Consider the following 16,240-nt stretch of genomic DNA (forward strand, 5'->3'; position numbering starts at 1 on the left):
TGGCAAGTTCATGTCTCATCTGACGACCTTGCTAAAACTCCTGCATCTGTTGCTGGTAAAATGGAGGTCATGGAAATGGACCCAGGAATGAGAAATGGCACACCAAGAGATGAAGCAAGCCTTAAAAATGTCAGACTTGTTCACACATTTCGACCTGAAGTTGCCGCCATAGTTATTGTGTGAAGCCTTGCCTTATGGGATTTTTACCAAATGGAGAAGAACGATAGTGTTTGCATCAAGATCACTAATGAAGCCAAAGGAGAATTATGCTCAAATTGAAAAAGAAGGCATTAAGAAGTTCTTTTATGGCAGGCCATTCACACTACTGACTGACCACAGACTTCTAACATTCATTATTTGCCTGCACACAGGAATCCATCAATGGTAGCAGCACGACTGCTGAGATGGGCACTGGCTCTGTCAGTCTACTCATAATATCAAATAGTAACAGGCGGAGAAATACAACAATGCAGATGCTTTGTCAAGGTTACCATTATCTTGAAGTAAAGATGCTCCTGATTGGAACCTTAAAATTAGGTACTTTTCCCAGGGAGACAAGGTACCAGTGTCAGTGAATCAGGTACAGAACACAACCTGGAATAACCCAGCCTTGAGCCTATTGGCAGGCTTAATCCAGAAGGGAAGGACTTGTCATAGAGACAGTCCAGAATTATACCCTTACAGATGTTGTCCATATCAAATGGGTGTTTAATGTAGGGAATGTAATTTCTCCCCTATAAGATGGGAGGTGCACAAGTGGAACAAATGCACCAAGGGCATCCCTCCAAATGACCTGAGGTGGCGGACATGAAGTCGGTATCAGTGGATGCAACAATAGCCCAACTGGATGAAACATTTACAACAACAGAAATTGCTGGAAAAGGTCAACAAATCTGGCAGCATCTATGGTGAGAAATCAGAGTTAATGTTTTGGGTTGAGTGACCCTTCCTCCGAATTGGATGAAATATTTCCCAGGTTTGGCAACGCAAAAAAGTAGTGAGTGACAGTGGTCCACAATTTGTGGCACAAGAGTTCAAAGAATACATGGAAAATCATAGAGTCAGACTTGTTGAAGATTGACTCCATCTCACCACGTGACAAACAGCCAGACAGAGCTTGGGTCCAGTCTAGAATGGGCTGTGGAGATGTGCACATTGTCAATTGTGTGTTTCTGCTCAGATTTACCATTTGTCTGGCTCCATGTCAACGCTAAAACAATCTTCATAAATAAGGTATTGGCTGTCCCTCAGTACAAAGTGATCCGGAAGATGCAGACAAATCCTAGCTGTCCCTCAGATCCAAAGTAGATGCTTGAAGTCCTGACGTTAGTCCAAGAGCAAGCATAATATTGTTGTGAGGCTGGTGCTTTGCTTGAACCAAGTGGAGTAAAGTGTCCAGGAAAAGTGTAGTCATTGACCATGGAAGGTCTTTGGAGAAATGATGGAGAAGTTAGAGTCGAAAATTACAGCAGGTCAGGCAGCATCTGAGGAGCAGGAGAGTCGACATTTCAGGCATAAGCCCTTCATCAGGAACATGGAGGGTCCTTGTTCAGAAGCGGTTCCATGTAAACAGAAACTAGATGGCTAACACAGCTTATTTTAAAATTCATTCACAAGATGAGGGTGTTGCTGGCTAGGCAGCATTTCTTGCCTATCCTTAATTGCCCAGTGGACAGTTAAGAGTCAACCAGACTTCTGTGGGTGTGAAGTCACATGTAGGCCAGACCAGGTAAGGATGGCAGTTTCCTTCCCTGAAGGACATTAGTGAACCAGATGGCTTCTTCCTGACAATCAACAATGAATTCATGGTTATCATTAGATTCTTAATTCCAGTTATTTATTGAATTCAAATTCCATTGCCTCCCGTAGCAAGATTTGAACCCAGTCAGCAGTATTTTACTTGGATCTCTGGATTAACAGTTCAGCAACAAAACCACTGAACAATTGCCTCCCCTCTGTCCCAAAAAGCAGCAATGCAGTCTGTTTTTGCACTGAGTATCTGATTGTGAAGAGAAAGATTAGAAGCAAGATGTTAATATGGCAATTTGGGGTATTAATGGAATGTAAATGCATGGAGATAGGTAAGCTTCTAGTCACTGGAGGGTGCCATTCTAAACTCGCCATTTAAGATTTGAGGACGAAAGTGGACATGTTTATCTTTGACATGGAGAATCTGAGTTTTTTCACTCTTACCCTATTTAGTCATCGCACTTAACATGATGCTTAACACATCAGGGAAGGAAAGTTATACCCCTATGAAACCACTGTCAAATGTTACAAAAACCCATCTGGCTCATGTATGCCCTTCAAAGCGTCATAGATTGTGTACAGCACAGAAACAGACCCTTCTGTCCAACTCATTCATGCCGACCAGATATCCCAACCCAACCTAGTCTCACCTGCCATCACCTGACCCATATCCCTCCAAACCCTTCCTATTCATATACCCATCCACATGCCTTTTAAATGTTGCAATTGTACCAGCCTCCACCACTTCCTCTGGAAGCCCATTCCACACATACACCACCCTCTACATGAAAAAGTTGCCTCTTAGGTCTCTTTCATATCTTCCCCCTCTCACCTTAAACCTATGTCCTCCAGTTCTAGACTACCCACCCGAGGAAAAAGACCTTGCCTATCCATGGCCCTCATGATTTTGTAAACCTATAAGGTCACCCTTCACAGGTGATCATTTTGATAGCCTATCAGTACAATTTTAAATTTTGCACAAATTCAGGTTATACTAATAGAGTCATAGAGTCCTACAGCATGGAGATAGGCCCTTTGCCCAAACTGGTCCATACTGACCAAAATGTCCATCCACACTAACCCCATTTCCCTGCACCTGGCCCTCTTGGGTCTCTAAACCCTTCCTATCCATGTATTTGCCCAAATAGCTTTTAAATATTCCATATGTATACCACCCTCTGCATAAAACAAGCTGCCCTTTATTCCCTCCCCCCTTTTTTATAGATATTTTAATTGAAAATTTAACATTTTTAGAAGTTTACAGATAAAAAAACCCAAATATAAACACTGATATACAATTAAATCTTAAATAAATAACCAAAATTTATCAAACAAAATAAAAGATACCGAGAGAAAAAAAACAAAACTCAACTAACTACTAATCTAACCTACAACTAACCAGAGTATATAATTAAGTCTCTTACATTATTCAAAGAGAAAAAAAACGACGGATAACACAGAAATTGGGTAGTGAGATACATGCTCAGAATGTATTAACATAAAATCGTAACAAAACCTGTAATCGTGCGGGATTCCTCTACCAAGGGGCCCCGGAGCAGCCAGGTTCGCCATCTCAATTAAATAAAAGCCCTTGTTAGGATGGCCGAAATATCTGTATTTGTGTAATTCAAGAAGGGCTGCCATATTTTATGGAATAATGCGGTCTTTTGGTGCACCATATTTGTAAGGAAGTCAAGGGGAATACATTTTAAGATTATTCTGTGCCAATTCGAAAGTCCAGGGGGGTCCTCAACCACCCAGTTTACCAAGATATTTTTCCTTGCACAGAAAGAGAGAATAGAAAATACTCCCTTCCCATGCATATCCAGGGAGGGTAAGTTCGAAAAGCCCAAAAGGAGAGATATAGGGTCCACTCTAATTTCCGTTCCTAAGATTTCTGTCAGAGCACTTGCTACTTTAGTCCAATATCTACGGATCTTATGACAGGTCATAGGCAATGTACAAGAGCGCCCACCTCTATTTTACATTTGGGACACATTGGAGATGCTCCTGCCTTAAATTTTGCCAATCGGTCCGGTGCTATTTGGGCCCTATGAAGTATCTTCAACTGTATGGTCTGAGTTCTGTTGCAGATGGTGATTCTTCTGGCGTTTTCCCAAATGTCATTCCACGTTTCGATAGAGATTTCCAGTCCCAAATCCTGATCCCATGTTTTAAGCAGATTGTCCATATCTTTCGATACTTCATCATGTAATAAATGATAAATAGTGCTGACGGAAGAAATCCCCATTAGCCATAGCACTGTACGTTCGCTATCTGATTTATAAAGACTATCTATTAGCGTAGTCTCGAATTTGGAAGTATCGAAAGAGGTCTCCATTAGGTAATCCAAATTTCTGACGCAGCTGTTCAAAAGACATCAGGACCCCATCTTTAAATAGGTCCCCTAGACATGAGATACCCCTGGATCTCCAGAGTTTGAAAGTGACATCTGTAAGCCCCAGTTGAAACCCCCATGCTCCCACTATCGGAGTATAGGGGGCTGTTTTATGTGAGTTGCCCTCATTTTGCCACATTATATTCCAAGCTTTAATTGTGTTTAGCATTATAGGGTTTTTACAATGATCTGTAATGATTTTCCTCTTGACTGAAAATAAAAGGTTAATAAGTGGGCATTTTACTTGAGAAGCCTCGATGTCCAGCCAGATTGATTGTGGGTCAGACAAGACCCAATCGGCTATGTAACTTAATAGGGAACTCAACTGATATTCCTAAAATCTGGGAAGTCCAATCCCTCCCCTTGCCTGTGGAAGCTATAGCTTCTTCAGCTTAATGAGGGGCCGTCTATGATTCTAGATAAAGGAACCCAACCAGCCATATAATTTACGTAGTGCCAGCCTCGGCAGCATCACCGGGGCATTCTCATAGGGTATAGGAGACGGGGCAGGACATTCATTTTAATTAGTGCTATTCTACCCAACCAGGAAATTGGAAGGTCTCCCCATCACTGGAGGTCCTGCCTTATCCTCTCCAGTAAATGCACAAAGTTAGCCTTGTATAACTGACCAAATATTGGGTAATAAAAATGCCTAAATATAAGAAACCCTCCAGGGACCACCGAAAGGGAAAGTGGGATCCGTCCAATAAGTGGGATATACTAGCAGGCCACCCATTGGCATAGCCTCCGATTTTGAGAAATTAATTTTCTAGCCTGAAAATACACTAAATGTATTAATAACTTGGATTAAGCGAGGTACGGACATCAGGGGTTTACTGAGGAATAGAAGAACATCATCTGCATAAAGGGTAATTTTATGTTTACCTGTACCAATCCTCGGGGCCGTCATATTAGGGTCAGCCCATATAGCTTCTGCTAGTGGTTCAATTATTAGCGTAAATAACAATGGCGAGAGAGGCCATCCCTGACGGCAGCCCTTATCCACACTGAAGCTATCCGAACCTAATCCATTAGTAATCACAACTGCTTTCTGATCACTATACAGTGTTGAGATCCATTTGGTAAACATCTTTCCAACGCCAAACCTTTCCAAATGTGTAAAACAAATATGACCATTGAACCCTGTCGAATGCCTTTTCCGCGTCTAATGAAACTACTCCTGGTATCTTTCCCTGATGGCAGGCTTGAATCACATTCAAAACCCTTCTAACATTATTGGATGATCTACAGCCCTTAATAAACCCCGTCTGATCCTCTTTTATGATATGTGGCAATACCCTCTTTCAGCGAAGGCGGGAGACAGCCCTGACTGTATGAGTAGTTATACATGTCCATAAATGGACCAGCCAATATTCCTGTAAATTCTTTATAGAATTCAGCTTGAAAACCATCTGGGCCAGGTTCCTTACCGCTCTGAAGTTGCCTGATTGTGTCAAGTATTTCTTGGATTGTTAGGGGAACATTCAAGACTGATACCTGTTCCGGAGTTGGGTCCGGAAAGGTCAGGTTTTTAAAAAATGACTGCATTCTCCTAGCCTTGTCTTTGCAATCCTGCGATTTATATAAATCAGAATAAAATTTTCTGAAGATTGCATTAATCCTTTTATGATCATGAGTCAGAATACCCGTACTTTCCTTGATAGACATGATAGTTTGAGGGGCCTTCTTTTTCTTTGCGAGAAATGCTAAGTATCTACCTGGTTTATCGGCAAATTCATACAACCTTTGTTTTGCAAATAATATTTCCCTCTTAGCCATTTGCATAAGCGTGGTGTTTAGAGCTGCCCTAAGGGCCGTAATCCTTTGTAGTTTGATAATAGAAGGTCTGTCAACATGTGCTGTTTCAGCTGCTTTTAAGCGAGCTTCAAGCAGATGCTGTTGTTCTCCCTTTAATTTTTTTCTGGGTTGCTGAGTATGAGATGGTCAAACCTCGCACGTAAGCTTTGATGGTCTCCCACATTGATGAGTTGCTAGCCGTACCAGAAATTAATTTCTAAAAAAAGTTTTAAATTCTTGAGAGAAGTACTTCACAAATTTACTATCTTTCATCAGAAAGGGGTCCATGTGCCAATGCCGGGGGGATGTCTCACTGTTCCTCGTTTTGATTTCCATATACACAGCAGCGTGATCGGAAATTGCTATACTGCCTATTTTACAGGATGATATGGAATTTTTTAAAAATCGAGGGGGCGAAAACATATCGATTCTGGTATGACATTTATGTGGATTGGAGTAAAAAGAAAACTTTCTGCCCTGTGGATGAAGGCATCTCCATACATCTACTAGTCCTAATTCTTTGTTCAAATCCACCAATTGACTAGATCTGGGAGATACACCTGCAGTACTCTTGGGAATCCTATCTATTTCCGGATCCATAATACAATTATAGGGAGAGATTTTAATTGTATGACGAGCACCAAGAGCCATCAATTTTGAGAAGGCTTCTGTTATAAATTTAAAAGGATGTGCCGGGGAGCAATACAAATTTAAGATCCCATATTCCTCTCCATTTATAAGGGCTTTAATCAAAATATATCGTCCAGATTCGTCTTTTATCTGATTTAGGATTTTGAAAGGGAAATTCTTCCGAATAAGAATAACAACTCCCCTGCTTTTTGAGCTGAAAGAAGAAAAAAGGCCTGGTCAAATCCACCCTGTCGTAATTTCAAGTGTTCTTTCTCCAATAAGTGTGTCTCCTATAGGACAGCTATATCAGCCCTTTCTATTCCTTCCCCCCTTACCTCCAACCAATGCCCTCCAGTTCTTGATTCCCCAATGTGGAAAAAAGATGGAGTGCATTCATCCAATCCGTGCCTGTCATGATCTTATACATTTTCATAAGAAACCCCTTCAGCCTCCCACGCTCAAAATAAAAAAAAGTCCCGGCCTGTCCAACCTCTCTCCATAACTCAGACTGTTGAGTTCTGGCAATATCCTTGTAAATTCCTTCTGCACTCTTTCCAGTTTAGGAAATTGTCCTTCCTTTATACAGATTCTAGACCTGACTCATAAATGTCATCAGAAATGGCTCGCAAATGACGATATGTGCATTAAGGACAGGAATGGGCCATTTAGTCCCTAACAAAGCCAAAATTGGCAACTATATTTCATAGATTTGCACAATAGATAGCCAGTACCTTATTGGCAATGTTATGAATAGGATTCTAGTCTTTTGCTCATTAAAGCAAAATACTGCTGATGCTGGAGGCCTAAAATAATAGAAAGTGCTGAAGCAACTCAGCAGGTCTGGCAGCATCTGTGGAGGGAGAACCATAGGTAACGTTGAGTCCAATTATGTTTCTTTGGAACTGAAAGGGGCTAGAAATGATTGTCATACAGTTGACAGTGGGGGAAGAGGAGTGAGTAGAACAAACGATGTTGGTTCAGAAATCAAAAAAACAAAAGGGGATTTGGATGCTAGAAAAGGAGAGATCTAAATGCAATATAGATGTTAATTATAGGTCTGAATACTTCAAAATAGGTGATACCAAACCATGTAGATTAGACACTTGTATGGTGGTTGTGTAAGAATGGAAAAGAGAGAGGGGTGTGGTTGAACTGAAGGACAGTGTTCATGTTCTAAAGTTTTTGAACTCCATGTTGTAAAGGCTACAATGTGCATGAGTGCAAAATGAGGTGCTGTCAGTTCACCTTGCACCATGTTTTGGTGGAACATTGCAAAAGGCCTAGGACAGAAATTATAGCACGAGAGCATGATGGCACATTGAAATGACATGTAATGGGAAGAATTGTGTCGTTCTTGTGGACAGAGTTGAGATATTCTACATTTAGTCTCACCAATGTAGATGAGACCACACTGTCAGCACACTAGTAAACTAGAATGAAAGAATGCCTTGAACAGTGAGACAAGTTTTCTTCTGCTATTGTATGAGAAGGTGTCATTGGTGGGGGTAGAGGTGAATGACAGAGTGAATGCTCACAAAGAAAGGGATGGTAAGATATGTTTGTAATGGTGGAAATGGCCAGCCTTTGGTTGTAAACCTCAGAATAGCACTTACAACATGGTGGCTCAGTGGTTGGCACTGCTGCCTCACAGCACATTCTCCCTATATCTGTGTGGGTTTCCCCTTGGTGCTCCAGTTTCCTCTCACAGTCCAAAGATGTGCACATTAGATAGACTAGCCATGCTAAATTACCCATACTACCTAGGGATGTGTAGACTAGCTGGATTGGCCATGGGAAATACAGAGTTTACAGGTAGCGAGTGGGGAGACGTAGATCTGGGTGGGTATACATCTGTGTGGGATGCTCTGCGGAGGATCAGTGTGGACTCATGGGCCAAATGGCCTGCTTCCACCCTGTAGGAATTCTATGATTACTAAATAACCCTGACGTTGCTAAGCAGTGTACCAGAAACCAATTAAAATTTATTGGTTGAGTTTGCAATGACTCACTTGCGTGTGCTGGAAGCAGAAGACCCATCATATCTCCCCCAGCTCTCTGAAACAACATCATGCCTCAGTGCCATTCCCACTCCCTCCCTTTCCCCATAACTCTGCACATTATTCATATTTAAATAATTATTCTAATGCCTGCTTGAAATGATTTGATTGAAACTGCTTTCACCGCATTTGTACGTAGTGCATTCCAGACCTGAATCACTTGGCTGCATGCTAAAACCTTTCTTCTCACTTTATAATTACATCTTCAAATCACCTCCAAGAAGGCACCAGAGAATGGCAACTCCTTGTGAGCTCTCCTCAGCAGATCATCCCCTCACATGTTTTAACCTGATATACTTATGTAAGGTATGATTTATTCGGTTAGCACACAATACAATATGTTTCACTGTATCTCAGTACATCTGACAAAAATAAATCAAATCACTTTAAATCTGAACCCTTTCATTCTTGATCTGTTTAAGACCAGGAACAGTTTCTCTCTGCTTATTGTCAAAAATCTTTCAAGATTAAAAATAATTCAAACCTCCTCATATTATCATCACTTCAAGCATAACAGTCCCAACTTCTCCAATATATCTTCACAACTGAAGTTTCTAATGCCTGAAGTCATTTTTCTAAACCTCTTCTGCACTATCTCCATTAGCTTTATATCCTTTCTAAAGTGTGGTACCCAGAAACAGACATTTCTCTAGCTGAAGTATGACAACTGTCTTATAAATTATCAGTGATACTTTGCTGTTTGTGTTCTATGCCACTACTAATAAATTCTGAGATGCTGCATGTTTTACCTTCACTCTTCTTCCTGTCTTGCCACCCTTTAATGACCTGTACCTATCCATCCAGGTCACTCTGCTCTTACACATCCTTTAAAGTTTCATTCCTAATGTTAGATCCACGTTCTTTCTACCAAAATGCATCACTTCATATTTCTCTGCAACATAACTCACCTATCACTTATCCAACTACTCTGTGAACATCCTTTTGGTTCTGCACTGTTATCACACTCAACAAAGCTTCCAAAATTTTGTATCATCTGCAAACTTTGAACTTGTTTCCTGGATGCCAACACTTATGGTAGCTGCCAGTCTTTTCTCATTTCCCCTCTTTCATTCTATTTGCTTTTTCACTTCCCTTTCAAACACTTTATATTCTCCATGCTTCTCAAATGTATTTTCTACCTCACACCTGTCCTGAGCACACCTTTTCTATCTTAAATTCTACATCCTATTTCATACTTTTGCCCAGGGAGCACTGAATTTATATGGCTGACTTTTGCCTTTTGAGGGAATATATTATGTTTATATCTGAACTGCCTCTGGTTTGAAAGTAGCCTATTGTTCATCTACAGTTATTTGCCCAGCTCTGTTTTTGCCTCTTTCAAGAAGAGGCACCTATTGTGAGGTCAAAGTTCCCTGGCCACCTCGTAATTTGGTGTTGGGGAATTAATGGCTACAGCAATGAAGTGCAGATCTTCTCATATCCAGCAGACTTAAGATTGCTGGGCTGGCTCTCCACAGCAGCCGCCAACCTGTCCATGAAGACAGCCAGACAATCATATGCCAGTGGCAGCAGGGCTCCCATGGAATTACTACATTCCTACAATCAACTTGCTATGGTCACCATTGCCCCCATGAACCTGCCGGCAGCTCCTGTGCTTGCATATACATTTGATTGAAGTCATGAATGCAGTCCTCTCTTGCTGGAGGTTCAGTGAATACCTGGTCTCTGGCAGTCATTGAGCATCAGCAACTTGAGGTGCATTTTTCTTGACCAGGTGCCATTGAAATGCTCACCAGCAGGTACCCCTGATTGGAGTTTAGCTGAAGAGCGCAATAAAGGGTACCAGCATCCCCGTTGCTGATGAGTGCAGAAGGAAGCCTTGCTGATGCATACTCAAGGAATCGGTGGTTTCTTTTTCAGAGGAGATGTGGTGGTGATACTCTCCTGTCTGCTGATGGTGTGGACATAAAGATAAAGTTGTTGCAGTCAACGATTTTCATTGTGGCAGGTGAGAAATTGACACAATGGTTAATGTGAGCACTGCAAGAATTGTGGCTTAATATTCTTTAGCGGAACATGGGTGTTTTGATGTCTTCACAGGAGCAGTCCTGATGCTCACTGGCCAGTGTCAGGACCTGATTCTCACAGATAAGGAAATGGGCATTGGTCACCCAACCATTGTTCTGGCACTTTCGGCCTTATCACTAGTCTACTCCCCCACCCCCCACCCGCACCCCCCCCCCCCCCCCACCCCCCCGTCCCGAATGAGAGGGGCACCAATGAGAGAAAATTACATGGTACAACTGATAGAGCTGGTGGAGGTGGAGGAAAGCTGGTGAAGTGAGTGATAGGCAGCACATGAGCCTTGGTCAGAGGTGGATGTAACAGCAGAGATTTAGTGAGTGAGAAATAGAAGAGGAAAGATGGCAGTACTTTCTCTGAAGGAGTGCAAAAGGTCATTTACTTTCTTCCTGCATTGCTGGTCATTCCACAGGATGGTTGAGACTGTGCTGATCCAGGTATCAACCTTGATCTAGGCTGGTAAGATCTGGTGGTGCGATCTCCTCTGGCAGTTTTGGGGGTAGATGACAGCTCTTCTATGCAACATTCTATCCACTTAGGCCCCGTCAGCAAAAAAAATCAAAGCTCCAATTTTCCCTGACCTGCCAAGCCCTTCTGGAAAGTGTTCAGAATGCCAATGCTCGTCAATGATGCAACAGCATCTTAGTGCAAGATGTAGCTGTCTCTCCTGGAGCATTCAGCCAATGGCAAGTTCTTCTGGCCATGGTGAGGAGGAGAATCAGGCTAGCCGGACAATAGGGTATGGTAGGTCGTCAATGAGGTAAGTTTGGGACAATAGAGTGAGAAAATTTGCTTAGCCTTGAAGAGAAACCCTCCATGAAATTCAATGAAATAAACTTATATCATAGGATTCAGCCCAGTTTCTTTTTTTAGCAATTTTGACTTTATTCCCTTTTGTTGATGTGTTTATTGCTTGAAACAGCTTTGGAGTTCATATAACAGCTCTGAAGTTCATATGTCAACTTATTTTGACATATCATGAATTGGACAATTACTGAATTTTCAAGATCTATCTGCTTATTCACCTCATTCCCATCAGGCAATTTGGGTTAAAAGTTGAGGGCCTTGTTTTTAAGTTTGCTTTACTAGGCTGAAATCTCACGTCAGTTATTAATTTTCACTTAAAATAGAATGAATCTTGTGGACTTTTCATGCCAATAAGGAAGGGTTGCTACTATCTATTAGGGAATTACAGCTTAATGAAATTTGTTAATAGCAATGTGAATCTACCTTTGATAATATTCTGGCAGCTTAAGCTTTCTTAAAACCAAAATTCCCTGTTGAACTGCTGATATTCCTTTCAAGTGGTACACATCCTTATTTGTCAATGCTTCATCAGTGGATTTGAAAAAAAAACTCCCTAATTTCATGTTCGGCATAAGGCAAAATAAGGTATTAGCCATCTTGAGTATCAGTGGAAGTGATTAAGCAACTAAAAGCTGAACTAAAAGAATAAATGGGACAAACTCTGGTTGCTTTTTGGCTCATGTACCTCTTGTCAAAAATAGATACTCATGAGTTATGGAATATAGGTAAAGTAACATTTTGTTTTATGATGGATTAAAACACTACATTACAATGTAAAAATCATTGTCTTTTAATTAGCATTTTTAACAAAATGTTTAAGATTCTGCTCAAACTAAATGTGTTAACATCGTACCTCTATAACTCAATATTCTTTTTGGATTTCTTATTTAAGGCAGCGAGTAAAGCAGAGTTCTTCTTCTCTAACCTAGGAATTAAAATAAATAAATAAATAGGCTTATCGCATGTGATTTGTTACAACTTGAATTTGATTGAATTAATCTACAGTTCCCTTCGCAAAAATAATTCACTACACTGTTCAGCTTTAGCAGCCATATAAAATTTTTACACAATCAGAATGTATGTTTCATATATAGTTTTCACTAATCTAATTTACACCTCAGAGATCAAAAGCAATGATATCTTTCTTAAAGAAGTGGATTGAACAGTTGGAAGAGATTAACATTTAATTTATATTAATTTAATATAATGATCAAACTGGAAGAGACAGTGGAATTGACAAATGAAGCACATATTAGTTACATAATTTAGTCAGGAAATTAGATGACATTCAGTGCAGGCAATTAAAGTACTATAGAGGGGAAGGAAGAATGTAGATTATGTGGAAATTGCTAAGGACGAAATTCAAAGAAACACAAGAGCTTTTACAGACTCAAGATTAAACAACCAGTGCAAACGAGCAATCAGCAAAGCTGGTTTAAGGTTAAACTACACATCGGAAACAATAGAATGCAACTATCAAGAAACCATGATCAACCTATGCAGTTCCCTAGTTAGACCACATTGGTGCATTGTGCTAGTTCTCTTTGTTGCAAAAAAGAGAAACAAACACTCATGTTTTTGGAGTTTTACATAGTACCAGAAGACTGCTCCTTTGGTGTAAAACATTAACCCAAATTTAAAGGCAGAAATATGCGGCCCAAAATTCTAATGAAGCAGATTAAATATTAACGATTTACTGATTTGAAAGAAAAAAGGGATAATAATTTTGATTTACTTAAAATCACAATTTTGACCTGTAACTATTAATTAATTATTAAATCAAATCTCAAGATCCAATTTTTTTCATCAATAATATAAAATCTAAAATCTGAGAGGTTTCAGTCTCATTTTACTTTAATGCTGCTTTGGGCTCAGTTATACATAAGATGTGTTACCTCAGAATCTGCAAATTAAACATTCGGAGTCTCTGGTCTGCAAATTGGACTATTTTGTTCAATCCATCAACCTAAGAAAATAGCAAATTCACCGAGGAGAAGATGTTAGTACACAATAAAACTCAAGACTAATAAATGTAAAATTGAAATAACAGTTGAAATAATGTGGATGATCAATTGTGTATCCTAATTGAGAAATAATTCTTGCTGTCGAGAGTGTGGTGCTAGAAAAGCACAGCAGGTCAGGCAGCATCCAAGGAGCAGGAGAGTCGATGTATCGGGCATAAGTCCTTCATCAGGAATGAGGCTGTGAGCCGAGGGGGTGGTGAGATAAATGGGAGGGGGGTGGGGCTGGGAGGAAGATAGCTGAGAGTGCGATAGGTAGATGCAGGTGGGGGTAATGGTGATAGGTCAGAGGGGAGGGTGTAGCAGGTAGGTGGGAAGGAAGATGAACAGGTAGGACAGGTCATGAGGATGGTGCCGAGTTGGAAGGTTTGATCTGGGATAAGGTGGGGGGGGGGGGGGGGAGGGGAAATCAGGAAATTGGTGAAATCCACATTGATAACATGGAGTTGGAGGGTTCCAAGGTGGAAGATGAGGCATTCTTCTTCCAGGCGTCGGGTGGTTAGGGAGTGGTGATGGAAGAGGCCCAGGACCTGCACGTCATTGGCAGAGTGGGACAGGGAGTTAAAGTGTTTAGCCACGGGGTGATGGGATTGGTTGGTGCAGGTGTCCCGGAGATGTTCTCTGAAGAGCTCTGCAAATATGCGTCCTATCTACCCAATGTGCCCAAAATGCCAACTCTCCTGCTCCTCGGATGCTGCCTGACCTGCTGTGCTTTTCTAGAACCACACTCTCGATTTTAATCTCTAACATTGCAGTCCTCACAGTCGCCTAAATAATGCTTACTTCCAAGTGGAATGGAATTATTTTGAGTTGAACTTAATATATGAATAGGAAGGGTTTGGAGGGATATGGGTCGGGTGCTGGCAGGTGGGACTAGATTGGGTTGGGATATCTGGTCGGCATGGACAGGTTGGACCGAAGGGTCTGTTTCCATGCTGAACATCTCTATGATTCTAAATGATGTGGAGCTGTCGGTGTTCAACTGGGGTGGACAAAGTCAGAAATCACACAACATCAGGTTATAGTCAACAGGTTTATTTGGAATCACAAGCTTTCGGAGCGCAGCCCCTTTGTCAGTTGTAGTGAGAGAGGCGAGCACACAGACACAGAATTTATAGGCAGAGAGATCAAAAGATCATACGACTGACATGAGTAGAGAGTGTTGAATAATAAGTTTCTGCAGATTACAAAACGTTGTTGTGGTTCTGTTCGCCGAGCTGGGAATTTGTGTTGCAGATGTTTCGTCCCCTGTCTAGGTGACATCCTCAGTGCTTGGGAGCCTCCTGTGAAGCGCTTCTGTGATGTTTCCTCTGGCATTTATAGTGGTTTGTCTCTGCCGCTTCCGGTTGTCAGTTCCAGCTGGAACTGACAACCGGAAGCGGCAGAGACAAACCACTTTGCTTGTTATTCAAATGTTAGACTTGACTCACACTGTCTAACACTTTTGGTAACCTGCAGACACTTATTATTCAACACCCACTCACACCAGTTGTATGATCCTTTGATCTCTCTGCCCTCTATCTTTCTGAATGTGTGCTCTTCTCTCTCACTACACCTGACAAAGCTTGTGATTCCAAATAAACCTGTTGGACTATAACCTGGTTTTGGGGTACTTAAAGAAAGGGAGGGATCAAAGACACTCATTTGGAATGTTATACATCTGATGAGATCCTTTTGGCAGTACAAACAGCAATAATTGCAAAACTAAGGAATTTGCTTGGAGAAACCATGAGGGTAGGAGTGTGTTGGACAGTGACTGAAAATGACTGAAACATGTCAGGAGTGGGAAGAAAATTGGATGGGGTCTGAAATTGGCTGTACACCCAAAACATTGAGTGATGTATCCCCACACCCCAGAATTTTCTTTCAGTAACAAACTTCCTGTGGCAATGATCTGGAAGAAACTGATATTGGACCTTTACAGAGTTGAAATAGATGTCTGCTGTGAAGACAAACTTGAAAATACGAAAATTGAGACCTTTCATTGTTGCCATCAGCTCTCCAACAAAATAGTCTTGAGGAGATCTTGGGGCGAGAAGCAGCATTCTTAAAATATTGCACTGTATCTCCCACCCCAATGTGGCTAAGTATCTAAATTAAGAAGATATTAATGAGGACACCTTGCCGTGTCCTAAATATTCTAGATAGGAGTCAGAAACAGAGGCCTCTGACACTATGGACAAGATTTTAACTCATTCAAAATCAATTCAACACAGTTACAAAAAAGGCTCACAGTGAGTCTAAAAATGTTAGGCCCACATCCTTTTCCTTAACAGGAAACTTGCCCACTCCCTAAATATTTGAATAGGGTAAAGCAATGTCGGCCCTCTTGATTGTAATATATTAAAACATATGACCTATGTTTCTCTAGAACCGATGTGAAATGTGGGTTGAATTCCTTTGAGTGTTCCTGTTCAATCAGAACAGTGTTTTTTTTTAGCTTTCCTTCCATAGTTTTAAATTTGGAGAAAGTCCTAAGGAACTTCAGGGGAGGCAATGGTCTAATGATATTATCGCTGGACTGTTAATTCAGAGATCAAAGTAATGTTCTGGGAAACCAGGTGTGAATCCTGCCACAACAGATGGTGGAATTTGATTTGATTTTTTTAAAAATCTGGAATTAAGAGTTTAATGATGACTGTGAACTCATTGTTGATTGTCAGAATAACCCATCTGGTTTACTAATATGTTTTAAGGAAGCAAACAGTCATCCTTACCTTATCTGACCTCAATGTGAC

At 41.0% G+C, this 16,240-nt stretch overlaps 1 protein-coding gene across 1 annotated transcript in view; it reads right to left on the bottom strand.

Moving 5' to 3' along the window:
- Window positions 1-16,240, bottom strand: part of LOC140476759 (uncharacterized) — a 122,313-nt gene that overhangs the window by 3,724 nt on the left and 102,349 nt on the right. The window contains exons 22-23 of the mRNA XM_072569565.1: window positions 13,377-13,447; window positions 12,335-12,406 (exon numbers count right to left, since the gene is read on the bottom strand). Coding sequence (XP_072425666.1) covers window positions 12,337-12,406; window positions 13,377-13,447 — 141 coding nt within the window. The 3' untranslated portion in view covers window positions 12,335-12,336. The remainder of the gene's footprint in view (window positions 1-12,334; window positions 12,407-13,376; window positions 13,448-16,240) is intronic.

Source organism: Chiloscyllium punctatum, chromosome 5 (genome assembly GCF_047496795.1).
Source record: "Chiloscyllium punctatum isolate Juve2018m chromosome 5, sChiPun1.3, whole genome shotgun sequence".
Taxonomy (NCBI): domain Eukaryota; kingdom Metazoa; phylum Chordata; class Chondrichthyes; order Orectolobiformes; family Hemiscylliidae; genus Chiloscyllium; species Chiloscyllium punctatum.